We start from the raw sequence: 21,228 nt of genomic DNA on the forward strand, positions 1-21,228 counted from the left end.
GGAAATACCCGATCCAGCATCTTTGCATAGAGTGACCACTAGGTGTGTCCTAGTGTGATAGCTGCTGGCCATACTGGGACTCATTTTCATGGCCAACTTCCTCACTTGGGATGATTGCTTTCTGCTCAGACCCATCTTTCCCTGTTCTCTGAGAGGCCAATGGGAGCAAGTAAGCTCTATTCTAATGAGGTTTCCTCCCAAACCCCCTTCCTTTCCTCTAGTCAAGACTTATAGAGCCCCATCCTGAGGCACCCAGACTGGAGGCCATGGGGCTTCTGACTGGGGACAGCTATTCTGGGGCTGTCATCATTTCCCTGGTTCATGGGCAGACATGGCTGCTAGCTCCGCAGAGACTGGGCAGCAGAATGAGTTTTTTGGTTTTGTTTTTAAATATATTTTATTGATTTCAGAGAGGGAGAGAGAGTGGGAGAGAGAGAGAGTGGGAGAGAGAAAGAATGAGAGAGAGAGAGAGAGAGAGAGAGAGAGAGAGAGAGAGAGAGATCAATGATGAGAAAGAATCATCATTTCGCTTCCTTCTGCATACACCACCCTGGAGAACAAACCCACAACCCAGGCATATGTCCTGACTGGGAATTGAGCTGTGACCTCCTGGTTCATAGGTAGACCACTGAGCCACAGCTGGGCCAGAATGAGGTTCAAAGTCACAAAGACCTGATTGAAACCCTGGCCCCTCTTTTCCCTAGATCCGTGGTTTTGTGCCAAATTCCACAACCTCAGAGTCTCATTCAAAAATGGGGATAATAAAAGGGGAGATCCTGGGTTTGATTCCAGTCAAGGACTCATGCAGGAGTCAACCAATCGATACGTTTCTCTAACACTGATATTCCTATCTGTCTTTCCCTCTCTCTTCCACTTTAAAAATCAGTGTAAAAATATCCTCGGGTGAGGATTAAAAAGGAAAAAAAAAAAAAGATAAAAATCCATGCTTATTACAGAAAATGTCAAAAATACAAACAAAGCCCTAAAAAGAAAATAAAAATAACAGGGGAGAGGGGTCCCCTAAGGAATAATCGAAAGTGCAGACGGAGACTCGTGTGTCAGAGCTGCTTCTCCTCAGGCTCCTTGGTTTGCAATAAACACAGAAATGTCTGGATTTGAGGCAGCTCTGGGAGCTGGGTTTTTGTTGTTTGTTTGTTTTCTGCCCATGTTAGCATCTTAGCTTCTCTTTAATTTTAAATTTTCATTTTAAGATTAAAAAGAATTTGAAATAAGAGAGAAGGCCCACCCCAGAGCGCATGCACATGCTGGAATCCAGCTTGGATAAGTGAGCTCCAGGAGTGCAGAGGGCCCCCCCAGCAGCAAACAGCCCTGACCTTTCACCCCAGGGGGCCGCCCCTAATCCTCACTGTCTTGAACAGGGGTGGGAAAGACGGGCTGACCTGAGCTTCCTCCTGGAAGGAGGCCGGCCGGGACCTTTCCCAGGAGGTGGCAGTGGTGGAGGGAACCTGGGAGCTGAGTCTGTGATCTCTACAAGCGATGGCTGAGGGGTTGCCATTCTCAATCCAGGTTTCCAGAAGCTGGAGGCAGTCAGATAACCCGAGGCAGGCTCGTCTTGGGAGAGGCCGGTTTGCTGTGCCCAGAGGGAGTTCCACATCCTGCCCGCCTGTTGGCCTCACTCCCTCCCTGGGTCCGACCACCCCTCCTGCGGGCACGGGAGGGTGCGTGGGTCCAGCCCGGCAGGAGGAAGGTCCCTGCCGGGCCACAGAGCAGAGAGGGACGCGCGGGCGAGCCGGGGCAGCGACCATGGGCATCGTGGCTGATGCACTACTCTCTCCAGTCGCTCCAAAGCCTCCCTGTTAGTGACTCCATCCCACACCCCGATCCCCTCCTCATCTGGCCCTGGATGAAGATGCACATGGCCTAGAGAGGACTAGGTCCTCTCATGAGTTCCAGTCTTGACCCTGTCCAAATGCTGTAGTCCCCTCTCCACACAGCATCCTCCAAGCTCGTCAAGATCCTTAAAAACAAACACCATTGGGAGACACTGCACAGTCGGGGCTAAAAGCAGTGCGGGCTTCTGGGTAGATCCTCCAACAGAAAAAGGCTGTTAGGGAAAGACTAGGGAATCACAAGTCTAGAGTCCAATTCCAGCAGGGTACCAGCATTCACTTGTGGTTGAATGTGGGTCCCGCCTCGAACCCCATTAGTTGAGGTTGGGCGTGGGTCCCGCCCCTCAAAAACCATTGGATGACATTGGCAGTGGGTCGGCCCCCCCCTCAGCTACCATTGGATGAGGTTGGGAGTGGGTCCCGCCCCTCAGCTACCATTGGGTGAGATTGGCAGTGGGTCCCACCCCTCAATAACCATTGGTTGATGTTGGAAGTGGGACCTGCCCCTCAACAACCATTGGGTGAGGTTCAAAGTGGGTCCCTCCCCTCAACACATAACAAAATTTATCATCATAACCATTTTTATTTATTTTTTGAAATATATTTTTTTCTTGATTTGAGAGAGGAAGAGAGAAGGAGGGGGAGATAGAAACATCAATGATGAGAGACAATCAGACTGGCTGCCTCCTGCACACCCCCTCCTGGGAATCATGCCTGCAACTTGGCCCATCATAATAATGTTTAAACCTATAGTTTAGTGGTATTAAATTCATTCACATTGTTGTATAGCCATCACCACCACCCATCCCCACTACTCTTTATCTTGTAAATTTGAAACTCTATACCTATTAAATAATAACTCCCCATTCTCTCCTCCCCACCAGCTCCTTGCAAACACCTTTATACTTTCTGTCTCTATGATTTGACCTCTCTAAGTACTTCATACAAGTGGAACCACACAGTATTTGTCTTTTTGTGACTGGCTTATTTCACTTCACATGATATCCTTAACATGTTGTGGCATATTGGAGAACGTCCTTCCTTTTTAAGGCTAAGTATCATTCCCTTATATTTATATACTACATGTGGCTTATCCATTTATTGGTCAATGGACACTTGGGTTGTTTCCATGTTTAGCTTATGAATAATGCAGCTATAGACATGAGTGTACAAATAGCTCTTTGAGATCCTGCTTCCAAATCTTTGGGTATAAACCCAGAAGTGGAATTGCTGGATTATGTGGTAATTCAATATTTAATTATTTGAGGAACCTCTATATTGTTCCTCACTCAATATGTTTATATATGTCTGATGGTTGCTGCAGACACCTGGATATTATCAAGTAGTAGTATGTTCTGAGTACTTGCCAGGTTTCCAATTAGCTCTGCCCAGAAATAACAGTTTTATCAGGGAGGTGACGTGTTCCTCACTGCCATGTACATGAAAACATTTGAGGAGCTTTTCTGAACTTCCCCACTGGCAGTTCCCCATTGGTGGGTCTGAGATGGGGTCCAAGTGTTTGCAAAACATGGACTTCCTTCCAGGTCCAGTCCCTTCATCTGTGACATGTGGCTGCCACTGGAAACGACCCCACAGCTTATGAGGCTTCAGCAAGATGACAGGTGTGAAGTGGACTCAGGTGCTGATGTATAATCGCACGCTTAATGAAGGCCAAGTATCGTTGTTATTGAAAGGAGGCCTCCTTTGCAATCTTGCAGCTCCCACTCTTAAAATGCAGACTTAAGCGAAACCATTATGGGCTATAACTACCCTTGCTTCATACTGGCAACTCCAAGTGCTGGAGTAGCACTTGGCCAGACACCTCGGATTTGCATTTGGACTTGCTCTTTGTTGTGCTCTGTGCTCCTTGGGCAATAGATCTCCACCCTGTCCTGGGCTGCCATGTACTCTGGTCCCTCCTTCAGACTGAATGTTCCTGGATGCTGTAGCCTTTGGGCATCCAAAGAGTCTGAGATGCTGGGTGTGAGCGAACCACCTGGGATGGCTGGTCTGAGCCCCCCTCTCTTGGCTCGCTTAGTGTTCCTGTGCTCTTAGAGCACCTTCTCCAGGCCTCCCTGTAGGTGCTCATGAGGTGTTTGTCCAGATCTGACCACCAAGGACAAAGCAGGCTTCTCTTCATTTCTATAGTCATTGGAGTTTTACCTCTATACCCCCTTCTCTGAAATTCTGTAATTGGGATAATTTCTCAGGCCCCTGTGCAACTATTAACAGTCTTTTCAGTTCACTGTAGCTCACCCATACAGGCCTCTCTCTAGGGACTTCTCAGTATGGAGCAGGATAGTCTCAGAGACCACCAGCCATCAAGAGTAGACCCTGTCTCTCAGTCCCCAAGGGCCCTGCCAGCTTGTGATCTTTGAACATCCATCTCCTCACAGGAGCAACTTTACTACCTGCCTTTGTGGATATGGGGTGGCCCTCATTCCAACCCTACTTAGGGATCTCAGCCCTGGGATGGCTCCAAAGCACAACCCCTTCACCATCTCTCCCAGAAGCACATTGAATTCTCCTGAAACGGGATCTCCAGGAGGCACCAGGTGGAATAATACCTAGCTTCATAGTTTAAGCTTTCACTCTGCAATTCTAACTTATACACAGAAAATTCTTTTCTTTGACCACTTTTTCTAATGACACTAGGGAAACCAGTGCCAAGTTGTGAAGTAGCAATGAGCAATCTTGCTTGGACTTGCATCTACAAGAAAACTTAACCTAGTTAGAGAGACATCAGTTATGAAATAGATCATGCTGTACATTTCCTGCTCTACTGCCCCACCCCACACTCCTTTCTGGTGACACTGAGGGTATATATTGGGGCTGGGCTCAGTGCGTGCATTCACATCAAAGGCCAACATGAAGACAGGCACAGTCTTTGTCCTAGTGGCTTCCATCATCTTGGGGTTGGAGATGGCCTTTGCTCAGAGACGTCCTCATGAAGGTAAGGGTGCTGAGGGGGTTCTACCTGAGAGCAGAGGAGGCTCAGAGCCCAGCTTCTTCCTTGTGATGGTGTGGCACAGAAGCAGGCTGCAGAGTGGAGATTGGGCATTGATCAGACCCACTTTCTTTAACCATCAGAGTGATCAATCTGCATTTCACATTCTTCTTTTTTTAATCCTCACCTGAAGATACGCTAATTGATTTGAGAGAGGGAGAGACAGAGAGAGAGGGAGAGACAGAGAGAGAGAGAGAAGAGAGAGAACATCGATTGGGTGCTTACCATACATGCCCTGAGAGGGGATTGAACCTGCAAACCTTCAGTATATGGGGCAATGTTCTAACCCAGTGGTCGGCAAACTCATTAGTCAACAGAGCCAAATATCAATAGTACATCGATTGAAATTTCTTTTGAGAGCCAAATTCTTTAAACTTAAACTTCTTCTAATGCCACTTCTTCAAAATAGACTCGCCCAGGCCGTGGCATTTTGTGGAAGAGCCACACCCAAGGGGCCAAAGAGCCCCATGTGGCTCTCGAGCCACAGTTTGCTGACCACAGCTCTAACCAACTGATTCACACCAGCCAGGGCCCCATTCTTCTTATCAGCTCAGGCTGGGCTTTATTAAAAGTTGGGGTGCTCTCTAGATGTGCCTTGGGAATAGGGCTCTCACAGGTGTAGCCCCGGATGAACACGGTGTATGGATGAGGGGGGATGATGGATGTCTGGGATCAGAGATTTTTCTAACATCGTCTAAGGTGGAAAGAAGAGGCTATGACAGCAGGATTCTTGCCCATGGGACCAGGCAGCCTTTGCAGCAGGGAGAAAATTCTCCTAAGGGCTTGACTATGAAAATGGGGGCTTCAGTTTGAGAGTGGGGCTGCCGAGGCTGAGGGAGGGGCTCAGGAGTACAAAGGAAAAATGGAAGAAGTGGGAGTCCTGCCAGCAGTGAGCCCATCAACCTCTAACAGCAGTTTTTATACCTGGTTAGTGACTACCCCATACTCCACAAACACCATTGTATGTTTCAGGGGGGAACAGACCTGGACTCTGCCCCAAGGTGCCCAAAGAAACCGGTGGGGTTTGTGTTGAAAAGTGCTCAGGAGATAACTCATGTCCCAAGGGAATGAAATGCTGCAGCATTGGATGTGGCCATGCATGCCTACCTGCTATCCATGTGGTGAGTCTAAATCAATCAAGAGCTGACAAGGGTGTTAACTACTCCCCAGTGGACTTTCCTGGGGCTGATGGATGTTCACGTGTCCACTGCACACAAGAATCTGGGTAACTCCAAGAGAAAGAGGCTGGAAGTGAATGGCAGAAGGACACCTGGCTGCATTATCTAAGACCCTCTCCTCGGAGAGAAGCCCTATCCCTGTCTTTGTCCTGAGGGAACTCTCAATTGAGACAAGTGACCATGGTCCTAGATTCACAGGTCATTATTGACCCAGGGTGTGTCACCTCCTTTCCCTTTCCCACCAAGGGGGCCTTAACTCTTCCTAGAAAATGGTCAATTATGGAGTATCTCCTGTGTCAGTCAGGCATTGTGCTGAAGTTGAAGTAAAAAGATAAACACAGCTAGCTCAGGGACAGAACTATGTAAGTAATTACAACCCAGGGTGACCACAGCTTTGTACAAAGTTCTACTAAGATCTGTGGAAGTACAGGGAAGAGTTCATTGGTTTTGCCTGGGTGGGGTGGATCAGTGGGGGTCGGAAAGCTTGTCAGAGAGTAGAGAACATTTAAGGAAGAGCTTAAAGGAGGCATAAAGTTTGCCACAGTGAGGAAGGGCAGTACAGATGATGGGGAAATGTTGGCCCTACACTGGAGATAAGAAAGTGATTGAGATTGTGCTCTGTAGAAGTTCATCTCAGTAGAGGATCATCCAAACCAGGGTTCGGAAAGGAATGAGCTGTTTGGTAGACTGCAGGGTGTTTCTGAGCAGAGGAAATGTCATGACCAAATATATATTTTAAAAGGATGATGTTGACGACTTTGTTGATGACAATGAAGAAGAAGTATGGGGGGTATAATCGAGCCTGGAGACCAGACCCAGAAGGTTTCTCATGAATCCACACACATAACATTTTCCACACATCATTCCTGGCAAGTATCTATCCCTTGGCTTGCAGCCCCAGAAGATAAAGATCTAAAGTGATGGAGTGACCGATTATAAAGAGCTTGTGTCCAAAATAAATCTTATCTGTGGCATTATTGAGATTGTGTCATCATTTCCCTTTAGACATTCTTTCTATTGGACCCTCTGTGGATGAACAAAATAGATTGTGTGCCCTGTACCAAGTCCATGAATACAATGTATTCAGCAGAGTTGAGAGGCAAGTGCCAGCTGGTTTCTTTCCTCTTTCCATGCTCATGTCCATTAACAGGGCAAAGGGCATGACAATGTTTTCTCAAGTGTTCTGTGAATATGATTTTGATCAAGAAAAAAATGACCTTCTAGCAAATAGCAGGCCTATAGTAGCAGCCTTCATTAGGGAAAGACTCAGAAGCACCTGTGGAGATACCCTATTCCAAGGCAATACACTGGTAAGTAGCAGGACTGGATGCCTACCACTGGGAGAATTAAGTAATTTATTCAAAGTCATATGTATCAGGGTCTTAACTATAATCCCATGCAACCTAAGATGAGCCACGCCAAACCTAAATCCTTTTCACAGTCTCTTTTATGCCACTTCCACTGTGATGATAAACAGGCTTCCCACCCTTCTAGCCCAGTATGTTGGACTTCTCTTAGGCACTGCTTCAAATACTCTTCCCCTTGCATTCCTATTGTGATCATTGCTACAGCTTATCTCAGTCATCTCTCAGCTTACCATAAAATAACTGGTGAGCCTTGCCTTGAATTGGCACTCTAGTACACCACACCTCCAACTTTTGCCTTGGGGCTTCTTTGACTACAATAAGAGATTCCTGCAGGAGCCATCACATACTGATGATTGCTCTACTCAGAAGCACTGAGAATTCATGCTTGATGGGGCAACATTTGGCAATAGAAGTCAGAGACTTACAGATAGTATGTGGTTACCCTTTCCATTCCTGGGGTGGGGTTTGGGGAACCTATCCAGATAGCATTCTGAAAGGCTTCTCAGAAAGTCTTGAGGATTGGGGAATCATCACCCATGCATTAGCCAACTCAATAGCAAATATTTGTATTGATTCTCTTTTCTTCCATGTTCATTCCTGAATAATTCACTCACATACTAACCTTAACTGAGGCTCTGCTTTATGAGAACTCCAACTAAAACATCAGTGACTAGATGTCAATTCCTGATCTCCTCTGAGCAAATGGTTAAATATCACAAATACATATACATACATTACATACATATACACACATCCCAATGTAATAATAGCAAGCATAATGAAATCTAAATTCAAACAAATAATAAATATTTCTCCCCAAAGAAGCCCGAAGTCGTCAGAGAATTAGTTCTTCCAGAACATACTCCCAATTTTCATTGCTAAACAGAAGTGCTTTATTCTCAGGATAAAACATGTACATTCAGGTGACTTCAAGGTTCCCCCCCCCCCCCCAAGAGCCATGGGTGAGAATTGGCTTTCTATTTGCATAACTCGAAGGTTTTTCCCAGTCTACCCAAATGTAAACACCAAGGCTTCACCTCTTGGGGTACTGAAAACTGTTCACAGCTTTAAAAATGGCTCTTTTCGAGTGAACTGACGATTCTCAGGGAAAATGGAGTGGGGGGTGCGGGAAGAGACTGAACATAAACTGTGCACCTAATGATGAGGACAGGGGGGAGGGGGGGAGAAGGGCAGAGGGTGGGGTGGGAACCTGGTGGAGGGGAGCGATGGAGGGGGGGGGGAAATGAGGAACATTTGTAATAATATGAACAATAAAGATTTTTTTTTTAATGGCTCTTTTCTTTTCTAGCATTTTCCTTTTAAGTTTTCAGGAAACCTTGGGGGTGTCCAATCTCAACCAGGTCACCCTTAGACGGGTTTGAACTCCTGAATTCCTTGTATGGCGAGATGTCTCAAAATCCACAGCGGGGGTTCCCAACCAGCCGCAAGGAATACTGGGGAACGTAACCTTATTCAGGGCAGGTTTGTGCCTGGGAAAAAGTCAGGGGCTGTGGTAAGACGTAAGAAGAGGAATGGAGTAGAGCTAGCGGTTTCCGCCACTGCCATCCACCACGGCCCCTCCCTCTCCAACTCTAGCCCGAATCTGAAACTCTGGCCCTCAACACGCATGTCATTCCTGCTCAGAAGCAAATTTCTTAAATGTGGCAGGTATGTATTTGCAGAGCACGTCTCAGGATCTGTTCCCCCGAGTCTTGGAACCCTAACGCTTCGGGTTCGGCTCTAAAGAAGGCGTTCCCGGAAGTGGAGCGCGGAGCCCAGGATGCCCCGGAAGTATTTCCCGCCCGCGCTCTACGCAGGAAACATGGCGACCGTGCAAATGGCCGGCTCCCCTTTGGGCGGGCCGCCGCGGGAGGCGCCGCGGGAGCCGCCCCGGGAGCAGGGCGCCGGGTTCCGCCGCCTGTCGGCCAGGCTGCGCGCCCTGCGCCCGGACGACAGCAGCGCCTCCCGCACGGAGATCCACCTGCTGCTGGACCAGCTCATCTCCGAGAACTACAGCGCGGGCGGCGGCGTGGCCCCCGAGGTAGGCGGGTGCGGGGAGAGGACCCGGGAGCCCGCCGGCCGGCCCACCCTCCGGGAGTGCGCTGACCCCGCCCGGAGCTCCCGGCTGCCTGTCGGGGCTTTCCTTACCCCCACCTCGCCCCCTCCCACTTCGCACGCCTGCATTCCAGCTGGTTTGTCCCCGACAGCCGGCTCATTCATTGCCTTTCCTGGAAGACTGGCAGTGCTTGCCGCACTCGCATCTTTCAAAGCCCGCCCGGGTGACTTCTGCTCTGACACCAGCGCAGGTGTCATCTCTGGTTCCACCTTCCCGGCCACCCGCTCCACTCCCTGCATGCAGAATGCTTTGTATATAAAACCCACCGCTCCGCTCCCTGCGTGCAGAATGCTTTGTATATAAAACCCACCGCTCCGCACCCTGCGTGCAGAATGCTTTGTATATAAAACCCACCGCTCCACTCCCTGCATGCAGAATGCTTTGTATATAAAACCCACCGCTGCTCTTGATTGAGTGCATGGCGCAGGGACCACGTACCCCAGTGCTTTTCCGTGTACGGCTCCAGGAACTTTAGAGCGTGGGTATTAAGTCTGTTTTACTGATAAAAACACAGGCTCATAAAGGTCCAGTGTCATGGACCTCAAAGGGAGGGTGAGGATAAAAGGGAGAAATCAACCAAAGGACTTATGTGCACACATATGAGCCTAACCAGTGGTCAAGGACAATAGGGAGGTGGGGGAGAGGGGATTGGAATGGGGGATTGAGGACAAATATGTGATACCTTAATCAATAAAGAAATTAATTAAAAAAATAAAATTAAAAAAAAAAAAGATCCAGTGTCATATTGCTGGCAAAGCTGAGCTAGAACTGGAACCTAAGTCTGACACCAAGGCCCTGCCTTTTTCCGTTCCTTCATGCTGGCTCTGCCCCTCTCTGCCACCCCTGGAGAAGCACTTTGAGGAATGTTAGTCACACACATCAGGCCTGGAGAGTATTGACTGAATTCCCTGAACACCTGACCCAGGCACACTGGTGCTCACAGACACCTCGGACTTGCCAGTTCCTAACAGTGAGTCCACATGCCATGCCCCATACACAAACAGGCTCAGTCTGCCAACTTAAACAGGTACAGACCGGATCTTCCCCTTTCCATCCTTCCAGAGCCTCTCCAACCTGGTTCTTTACACTCTGTCTCCTGATAGTTCTCTGTCCGACACCCCCACCCCCCACCCCCCCCCCCCACCCCCCACCCCCCCCCCCCCCCCCCGCCTGCCCATACCAAATGCCATTCCGATGGCCCTCAGGCCAGGGGACTCTTCTTTCTTGGACTCTTCCACTTGCCTCCGCTCACTTATCGCCTGCCTCCAGCCCAGCCGTCTACAGCCCACTCTTTGTTTTGCTGACAAGAGTGATCTTTTCTTTAGTGGAAGACAATCGGACTGGAGAAGTAAAGCTTTTGATTTGGGAAGATCTTCAATATACAATATATTAGTAAATGCTCAAAGCAAATTACAGAACAGTTCATACCGTGTGAGACCAGTATAGGGTGGGAGATTTATTTATTTATTTTAAGAATTTTAAAAAATATATTTTATTGATTTTTCACAGAGAGGAAGGGAGAGAGATAGAGAGCTAGAAACATCAATGAGAGAGATACATCGACCAACTGCCTCCTGTAGCCCCCCCACAGGGGATGTGCCCGCAACCAATGTACATGCCCTTGACCGGAATCAAACCTGGGACCTTTCGGTCCGCAAGCCGACGCTCTACCACTGAGCCAAACCGGTTTCGGCAATGGGTTGGGGAGATTGAAAAGTGTATGTGCATTTTATAGATACAAAGAGTTCACAGCAAAATAAGAGTTTGTGTTTCGAGGGAGCAGAGTGGAATTAAGGGAGCAATTGGGGACTTTTGTTTTATTTGTATGATTTGATATTTTTGTCCCAAAAATATATACCTTTTCTGTTTCCTGTTCTCTAAGTCCTCTTCCGGTGCCCTGGGTGCAGTCATTTTCAACTTACTATTCCTCAAGCACCTGTTGGTATTTCACTCCAACTACTGTTTCCAAGTCTTTGCACTGCCTTCCCTTTGCTTCCCATGTCTCTCAAGCCTTGTCTGTGTACAGATTTTTACTCACCCTTCAAATAATTCCACATTCTGCTTAAAACCCACTTCCACAAGTCTTTCCTACTTACCATTATCCCAGAGTTTGTACTTAATTCTTCCAGCGCTTAGGTCACTTTAAGGATGTGTATTTCATCTCCCACATTAGATTGTGAGCTTCTTAGGGCTCAGAAATATGTTTGTTTATATTTGGAGCACAAAGACCTGGCACAGAGTAGGTGCTCAGGGCCCTTTTATTCAATAAACATCAATGAATAAATGGTGCAATTTTTGTTTTTTAGAATTCCAAAGTTTTACATTAAATTCATACAAGCATCATTTCTGATTTCCCCAGTGGCAATGGAAATCTGGTTTGCTGTCCAACTGGCATGGCTCAGAGGTTGAGCATCAACCTATGAATCAGAAGGTCACAGTCTGATTCCTGGTCAGGGCATATGCCCAGGTTGTAAGCTCGATCCCCATTGGGGGGGAGGGGGTGCAGGAGGCAGCCAATGATTCTCTCTCATCATTGAAGTTTCTCTGTCTGTTTTCCTCTCCTTTTCTCTTTGAAGTGTATAAAAATACTTTTAAAAAGGAAAATCTGGTTTACTACTTCTTGGCATTTTTTACTTCAGTGTGTGCTTTTATAATGTGGAAGCCGTTCTTTGGTTATTAATTATACTGCCTCTACTTATGTAGAGACCCTGGAGTCTTTAACCTGACAGAAACCATATTGATTATTCCCAGCACATCCTATTTTTGTGCTGTCATTTCCTACTTTCTGCCTCAGTTTTGGCTGTAAACCACTCACTTTCATTTTGCCTTTTGCAGAGCGGGTTCTTCACGTGGCTCTCTCACCTTTTATTGTCTTTTTTTTGGTTTTGTTTTTGGTAGGACGTCAGCACTCTTCTTGTCCAAGCTTGCCGACTGGTGCCTCTTAATCAGAATCATCTTGTCAGCAAAGTGTCTCAGCTTACCCACCATTTACTTAACACATTACAGGTAATCATTCAGGAAATTTAGAATTCAGATTGTGCTCTTTGAGAATAAGTAAGTATTTTTGAAACACTACATCTGTGGTAAGTATGATAGGCTGGTCTTTTGAGATGTTAAAGAGAAAGGAAATGCCTGCTAAGAATGATATTAAAACAAATATAACTGATTTTTTTTAATTCTGTACAATTTTAGAAGTTTCTCCAGATATCCTGTATAATTCTAAAAGTTCCTAAAGAAACCAATTTCATTAAGTCCCCCATGTCTTAAATTTTTCCATGAAGGTGTATCTGACCAACATATATCTAAGAATAAATTGGAATAATCTCCTACACCTTTCCTATCAATATTTTTTTTCCTCTTTCCAAAAACTGCCATTTTTTTGTGGTCTACTTTTAGTATTTCTTAAACATGAGAAGTAGCTTAGAGATAAGAGGATGCTAGATAAAAACACCCCTTTTTATATCAAGGTATACTGTAGCTCCCTTTCTAGAACCATTTTTAACTTGCTAAACAAACTTATTTTTTTATAAATGGTTAAAATATTAAAGCTATTACTATAAGATACTACATGACTATATGAATGTAGTTCACACAAAACTTATTAATTAAGGGTGCTGTTGGCTTCAAGAAGCAGAAAAGCCAGCCCAGGGTAGCTAAACAATTTTTTTTAAATTACGCCCCGAGGGAAGCAGCTCTAAGGGTACTTGAAATAAGAAGACTGCTGGTATCGTTCAGTTTTGCCATCTGCAGCATATGGGTTATCCTTAGCCAGCATCTCTCACAGTCAGAAGACTGGTGACTGCTTCAATTCCAGGCATCAATGCAAAATAAAGAACACCCAGCAGAAGCAAAAGAAGTGTTTATTTTATGTCTTTTTTTTTTTTTTTTTTTTTAAGAATGAGGACATGTGGCCCACAGGTTCTCCAGTAGACCTCCTTGATATCTGGCTGGGGAGACGTAGGTGATATGAGAACCTCTCTGCGGCAGTTTGGTCAGGGAATGGCATGACCGTAAGGGGCTTAAATCGGGAGTTTCAACCTTGACTGCCCATTAGAATCACCTGGAGGGCTTAAGCTCCCTAGATCAGCGGTCGCCAACCTCCCAAACTTCACGGACCACCAGTGGTCCCCGGGCCACTGGCTGGCCATTGCTGCCGTAGATGATTGATTACAATGTGAAGTTTCTCGACCTCAGCACTATTGCTTTCGGATTGGGTAATTCTGTCCTGTGCATTATAGGATGTTTAGCAGAATCCTTGGCCTCTACCCACTAGATACATGTAGCCTCCTTCCAATTGTGACAGATGATAAATGTATACAAACATTGCCAAATGTTCCCTGGTGGACAAAATTGACTCTGGTAGAAAACCACTGTCAGGTTAATTAGGATTTACCCTCAGGTCTCATGTAGAAGGGGTGGGCACCCAAACAAAATCTAAAAAAGAGGAAGTAAATGGTGGTAAGTTACCAACAGTGTCTGCAGCATGTGACTTCATAATTGGAGTAAGGCTGTTTTCAAGTTTAGAATTTTTCAGACTGATGTGATAGCTTCTGAACGTTTACTGTTCTTAGGTATATCGTCTTTGTCACACTGGCAGTTGGAATCATTTCTAATCACCTATGGCAGTGGTCGGCAAACTGCGGCTCGAGAGCCACATGCAGCTCTTTGGCCCCTTGAGTGTGGCTCTTTCACAAAATACCATGTGCGGGCACACACGTATAGTGCGATTGAAACTTCATGGCCCACGTGCAGAAGTTGGTTTTCGGTTCTCAAAAGAAATTTCAATCATTGTACTGTTGATATTCGGCTCTGCTGACTAATGAGTTTGCTGACCACTGACTTATGGCATCTATAGCCCTTAACCAGCTCTCTAGCATTTAATGATAGTTTATCTCAGTTGTCTCTGAGTTGGTATTTGGACTAGCCTGCTTTTCCCCAACAAGATTATAAACTGGAGGACAGGGATATGCCATCTCTTCCTGTTGTATTCACCACATTATGGTGGAGACCTTGTAGCTATTTAGTAAACTTTTATTCACAATGTTTTTGTTGAGCTTTTACTAACTATGTATAAGGCAACTTAGTTGAATTAAGAAATTTCAATGGATTGAGCCTTATATATCTGTATATTCACAGCTGCCAATGTCTGGTTAGTTCCAGGAAAAGTTACAAGGATTTTGCCAGATTCTACTTTGAGTAGAGGGAGTATGGGGGAAGTAGTAAACAAGACTCTGAGGCAAAGAGAAGGTCCAGTCTTGATCAAACTTTCAAGGCCTATTGAGCTGTTCTTTTTTTTTTTTTTTTTTTTTTAATATATTTTTATTGATTTTTTTACAGAGAGGAAGGGAGAGAGATAGAGAGCTAGAAACATTAATGAGAGAGAACATCAATCAGTTGCCTCTTGCGCACCCTTTACTGGGGATGTGTCCACAACCAAGGTACATGCCCTTGACCGGAATTGAACCCGGGACCTTTCAGTCCACAGGCCAACGCTCTATCCACTGAGCCAAACCGGTCTTGGCGAGCTGTTCTTTTTGACACAAAAAAAGATGGACACACCACACTTTCTCTCTTGCACAGCTTAAGATGATCATATATGTCTGAAAAGGATTTATAAATTTTTTGAAGTAGATCATACATATTTTTTTCTCTATCTATAGGTGATAGTTGATGAGCGAAACCTGGATTTTCTGTTGGCATATACAATTTCCGCAATTCAACAGTGCAGTTCCTGGACACACGTGAAAATTCTCCAAGCCCTGGCAGCTCTGGTTTATGGCAATGGCTCAAGATGTCAAAAGGTAATTTAAACTGTGTTCTGTTTATTTTGTTTTTAACATATTTTATTGATTTTTTACAGGGAGGAAAGGAGAGGGATAGAGAGCTAGAAACATCCATGAGAGGGAAACATCGACCAGCTACCTCCTGCACATCCCACACTGGGGATGTGCCCACAACCAATGTATATGCCCTTGACCGGAATCGAACCTGGGACCTTTCAGTCTACAGATCGATGCTCTATCCACTTAGCCAAACCAGTTTGGCTCTGTTTGGTTTTTAATCTTTGTTTTTTAAAGGATTATGAGCACAAGTTCTGAACCAATAGGCTTTTTTTTATATTTCTGTCCTGCCATTAATTAGATGTGTCTTAACAACCCTTACTTGACCACTCTGAGGCTTATTTCCTCTTGTGTAAAATAGTTCCTCAGGGCTGAAATGAGACCAAGCATGTAAAGTGCTTGGCACTTGGTAAATGTTAACCATTATTATTTATTATCATTATGCAGCCAAGACTAAATACTTTGGCAACTACCTAGGCTGGGGGTGATGATCCTTACTGATGTCTTTGTGCATATCTTTGTGTCCCCATCTAAAAGATATCTAGCCCTAGCTGGTTTGGCTCAGTGGATAGAGTGTCGGCCGGCCTGTGGACTGAAAGGTCCCGGGTTCAATTCTGGTCAAGGGCACATGCCAGTGTTTCGGGCTTGGTCCCCAGTGTGGGGCATATAGGAGGCTGCCGATCGGTGATTCTCTCTCATCATTGATATTTCTTTCTCTCTCTTCCTCTCCCTTCTTCTCTGAAATAAAAAGAAATATTTTTAAATAAATAAAAGATTTAGGTAGCAGCTAGTCACTTGGTATTTACCTACCCTTTAATTTAAAAAATGAAATCTGTCTAAAGAGAAATATTTTTCAGAAGCTGTTCTTTGACCAACACCGGCTGTCATTTTGTTTCAGTATCTCCCGGACTTACTAGGCAAGAGTGGACTCTTGATGAAGTTGAGTGACGTGGCTCAGTCTGACCCTGAAGTGAGGAGAGCTGCAGTGCATTGTATGGCAAACTTGTGTCTCAGGTACATGGGTCCCATCAGACTTCCCAGTTGTAATAATATAGGGCCTCTCGTGGGCTCCTTGTAGGTGGGTCAATCTGTCTGAAGCCAGAGCCAACTTAGAAAATCAACCTACTTTGCATTTTCCATGCTCTTTGCTAATAATAATATTTTCCGTGCTCTTTGCTTATTTTTAATTTTCATATTGTTTGTAAAGAAAACTTGTGAAGAAAATAGACTAGGACCTTATTCCTAAAATGTAGTAAAAGTGATATATATGCAATATGTCAAGTTTTTGTTTTCTACTGATATAAATTCTAATCTTAGTGTTGTAGAAGGATCTATTCATATGAATTTCAGCTTTGGGGAAATTTGTCTGTCAAATTTCAAGATCATCTAAAATTAAGTTATTTCCAGATCATACATATCAATAGTTCCTAAGTGAAGATAGATAAAATTTTAGAACCAATCCCACCTGCCCAATTCTAGACTAAAGCAGTAGGAAGTGAGCAGCACAAATCTGAACTGACCAGGGTATTTGTTAACCATTGTCTGCATTGCAGAGTTGTCCAGGGCCTCGGAAGGCATGGTCAGCTGTGCGATTCTGACTTGACAGGATCTATCGCCATGATTTCCCTTGCAGAATTAAATGTGATTTCTCTCTCCATACTTCTTCCACCACAAGCTTCTGTAACACTTCCCTATGGAGACCATTCTTCCTTTTCCCAGTTCATTTCAGTTTTGGGCCTGTACCCAGGTGCACAGTCTTCCAGAACACAGTTTCATTGGAGAGTACATTCCAACCCCGTCGTTCTGTTATTGCTACTTTTAATTCTTATTCTTTGGCAAGAGCCGTTTGGAAGGAGACTGACTCATTTTCTCTGTGTGTGTTTTAGTGTGCCAGGACAGCCATACTTGGAGGAGCCCTACCAGAATATCTGCTTCCAAGCTTTCTTGACCATTTTACAGTCTCCAAAATCACCTGAGATGGATGATATCACGTTTTGCATGGTAGGTGGGACTATCACTAATCTTGTGAATGTAACAGAGGAGACTAGAAGCAGCAGTGGAGCCAAAGCCGTTAACAAAGATTTGATTTGGTTGCTGGTAGTATATTAGTTTTGTCTGGAGATCCAGGCATAAGTGGAATGTTGATAACCTAAAGACTGAAATCATATCAAGTTTAAATTACAAGGAACTGTTTTTGTTTGTTGTGTTTTGCTGTTGTTTTTGTTTTACAATTCTAGGTTTTTAAAGAACACTATTTTCCCCCCTCCTGACTATAAAAGCAATATAGTTTCAGACTAGTGACTTTTTTATTTGTTTTTATTTACTTATTTTTAATTTAATTCTCACCTGAGGTTATGTTTGTTGATTTATTTATTTATTCATTTTTTTTATAGAGGGGCAAAACGGGGGTGGGGAGGAGTTAGCTTTTTATATAATCATTGTCATAATTGATGGAATTGAAGTTTTCTCAATGTTTCCACTATTTCAAAAAGACTACAGTTTACATTCTCTCCATGTGAGGAGCATTTCTTAAGGATAGAATTCTGAAAATGAGATTACTGAGTCAAAAAATGAATCTTGATCAGAATTGCTCCCCAGAAACCTGCTCCCACATTCATTTCTTTGACTGTGGGAGCTGCTGCGGTTGTTGTATTATAGATTCCCAGCTTCTTATCTTTGCCACTTTTCATTCCTATCACGTTCTTCCCACTGAATGTCTCTTTTTGTTTTGTTTTTTTACCATTTGTACATGCTGATTTGTAAACATGTATGATAAGACCACTCTTATTCAATAAAAACACTCTGTTCTGGAAATAACTACAATAGTAGTTCATCAGATGTCTTCCCTCTTCATGGGGTATATTTGTGTTTCTTCTCCCCCCGCCCCCCTGAAGGTTTTTTCATCATCTAAAGACACTTTCTCTTCCATCTTAATTGGTGCTAGAAAGTTGGTCCCTGGGCAACCAGATTTCATTTACCTTTTAACTTGGTCTCCTCCCCCTCCCCCCAGTTGTTACAGAATGCATTAAAAGGTATACAGTCTCTTCTAAATGGTGGGAAAATGAAATTGACACAGACTGAGGAACTCGGAGCTCTCCTAGCTGTGCTCAAGGTAAGGCACTGTCTGTTTAAACCCACATCCTCATTCTGGTTAATATCTTTCCTATTCAAACCCCAGGCATAAGGACCGTCACTCCAAGGCTAGTTTTAGCATATTATGTTTTAAAGAGAGAAGAATAAAGTGTTCATATTCAAACTTACTTAAAATTAAGAACTGAAAACAATAAACCTTGCTTTATTGAGTACATGTCTCAAAATTCTAAAATTTTATCTGTCTTCACTTAGGGACTATGTATGATCTGGAAATAATTTAATTTTAGGTGATCTTGAAACTGTATTTGAAAGAAGAACCAGGTCTTCTCCTTGCCTCTTGCCCCTCCCTATAATAGATAGGCCAATCAAGATATGTGTTAGGTCCTAGCTGGTTTGGCTCAGTGGATAGAGTGTCAGTCTGTTGACTGAAGGGTCCCAGGTTCAATTCCAGTCAAGGGCACAGGCCCCGGTTGCAAACTACATCCCAGTAGGGGGCGTGCAGGAGGCAGCCAGTCAATGATTCTCATCATCGATGTTTCTGTCTCTCTCCCTTCCTCTTTGAAATCAATAAAAAAAAATGTTAAAGAAAAAAAGATGTGTGTCAGTAAGCTGCCAGGACATCCTTTGGTTTCTGAACCTGCCAGTCAGTGGGAAAGTCAGCTCAGCCTCTCTAGGGATCCAGCTGTCATCAGTATGGTCAGAAAATGGTACAAAGCTTTGTGCTAGCCTCAGGTTAAAGCCAGATATGATAAAAGCTTTACCTGGATAACAGGTTTACCTGGACATTCTTTGTCTTTCACATCAATGTTAATGAGTTCTAACAGTCTAGAGAGGGAAATGTTAATGTTAATGTTTCCCCTGTGCCATCTCCCCTACTCCCAAATAGATAGGCAGACAGATATCTACATGTGGACAAGGATAAGCTAAATTAAAATTTTATATTTAGGTAAAATAATTACATGAACCTGGATAAATTTTATAATTTAATAAATAAAATAATAAGTAAATGAATAAACTAAAGTCAGATCTAATCTGATCAAATCAGATCTTGCTGGATGTAATTAAACTCTTCATTAAGTCTTATAAGCTATCTTCTGTCCCATTTTTTATTTCCTTAATAAGCCTCTAAACATTAATTTGTTGTCTTTGTGATCCAGAACATAATAATTCTGGTTCTTTATTTATGTTTTTTGTGTGTGCTTTCTTAATTGTCATCCTTAGAAATCCATGTTTCATGGACTCCCCGGAATAAACATAGAGATGCCCACGGTATTATACCCCACACCACTTCCTCAGTACGATGGACGACCACCGGTCAAATTGCAACTACCAGAATCCAGTGCTTCTCGACCAACCATGGTACATGTATGTCTATTTAGATTTAAGTTGCGGATTGTTTTTATTGCTTGTTATGTGTTTTCTATTAGTTGCATCACTATTGTTCCAAAGGCTCACTTTGAATTTGATCCAGTTTAGGGATTTTAAAATAATAAATTTAAATTCAACACACTGCTGAAATACCATTTAGAACATCTTATACTTCTAAGATATCTAGTCAGTATAACAGCAATAAAAATGAGCATTCACTTTACAACCAAAGCCCAGCATCCTCATCCCTCAGATGCTCAAGAGTCAGCAAACTATTTTTGTGAAGGGCTTACTGGTATGTATTTGCAACTGCCAATTCTGATGCCCTAGTGCCATGGTCAGCAAACTGAGGCTCTTTGGCCCCTTCAGTGTGGCTCTTTCACAAAATACCACAGCCTGGGCGAGTCTGTTTTGAAGAAGTGGCATTAGAAGAAGTTTAAGTTTAAAAAATTTGGCTCTCAAAAGAAATTTCAATCGTTGTACTGTTGATATTAGGCTCTGTTGACTAATGAGTTTGCCGAACACTGTCCTAGTCCAAAAGCAGCCACTATCTTAATGAATGAATGTAGGTGTGTTCCAATAAAACTTTATTTATAGAAACGGGCTGTGTGTGCCAGGCTGGATTTGGCCTTCGTACTGTAATTTTTCCTCTCTAGGCCATTAGAACTCAATTATCAGTCAGCAGGTGGGTTAATACTTCCCAGGCAAGATCTTTTAATGTGTCTATAACTGGTTTTGAAGTGTGTGATGGTGCATCATCATGAAGCAAAATTACATGCCCTGTCTTCTGGCCCATTCTGGTAGTTTTATGATCAAAGCGTGGTCCAAATTGATTATTTATTGTCAGTAGTGATCAGTATTAATGGTTTCACCTGGTTTTAGAAGCTCATAATATCACCCCTTCCAGATCCCAAATGCAGAGCATTGTCTTCTTTCCAAAGTGAATTGGCCTAGCAGTCAATGTTGATGGTTGACCTGAATCAATCCATGATTTTGTGCGTTTGGGATTCTCAAAATAAATCCACTTTTCACGGCCAGTCACAATTCGATGCAAAAAAACACACCTTTCTTTTATGCTGTTGAAGCAACATTTTACTGATGACTATTTGGTTTTCCATTTATCTTTTGTTCAGTTGATGTGGCACCCATTTTCCTTCCTTTAAAATATTTCCCATTGCTTGTAAACGATTGGAAATTGTTTGCTGAGCAATGTTTAATCCATTTGCAAGTTGTTTTTTGAGTTTGACATGCATCTTCACCCAATAATGGTTGTAACTGTTGGTCTTCAAACTTTTTTGGTTTACCTGGACATTCTTTGTCTTTCACATCAAAATCATCACTTTTAAAGTGTTTAAACCAGCGTTCACAGGTATCTCGAGATGGAGCATGTTCACCATCAGCTTCCCGAA

The 21,228-nt window shown here is 43.9% G+C and overlaps 1 protein-coding gene and 1 long non-coding RNA gene across 5 annotated transcripts in view; both read left to right on the forward strand.

Annotated features, from left to right (window-relative positions):
* Positions 1-5,888: 5,888 nt before the first annotated feature.
* Positions 5,889-7,012, forward strand: LOC123652911. The gene is made up of 3 exons (XR_006742475.1): positions 5,889-5,982; positions 6,711-6,717; positions 6,937-7,012. It is a non-coding gene; the product is annotated as an uncharacterized LOC123652911 (long non-coding RNA).
* A 2,177-nt stretch (positions 7,013-9,189) lies between these two features.
* The window catches only part of HEATR6 (HEAT repeat containing 6), a 28,972-nt gene continuing 16,933 nt past the window's right edge, over positions 9,190-21,228 (forward strand). For 2 of the 4 annotated variants that reach the window (XM_045586165.1, XM_045586166.1), the window contains exons 1-7: positions 9,200-9,443; positions 12,417-12,524; positions 15,179-15,319; positions 16,257-16,372; positions 17,245-17,359; positions 18,369-18,470; positions 19,673-19,816. In XM_045586165.1, the coding sequence (XP_045442121.1) occupies positions 9,225-9,443; positions 12,417-12,524; positions 15,179-15,319; positions 16,257-16,372; positions 17,245-17,359; positions 18,369-18,470; positions 19,673-19,816 (945 nt within the window). In that variant the 5' untranslated portion in view covers positions 9,200-9,224. Of the gene's footprint in view, positions 9,444-12,416; positions 12,525-15,178; positions 15,320-16,256; positions 16,373-17,244; positions 17,360-18,368; positions 18,471-19,672; positions 19,817-21,228 lie in introns of all 4 variants that reach the window. The other 2 variants (XM_036450930.2, XM_036450927.2) reach the window with 2 other exon arrangements.

The sequence above is a fragment of the Pipistrellus kuhlii genome, unplaced genomic scaffold (assembly GCF_014108245.1).
Source record: "Pipistrellus kuhlii isolate mPipKuh1 unplaced genomic scaffold, mPipKuh1.p scaffold_m20_p_22, whole genome shotgun sequence".
NCBI classification, from domain to species: Eukaryota; Metazoa; Chordata; class Mammalia; order Chiroptera; family Vespertilionidae; genus Pipistrellus; species Pipistrellus kuhlii.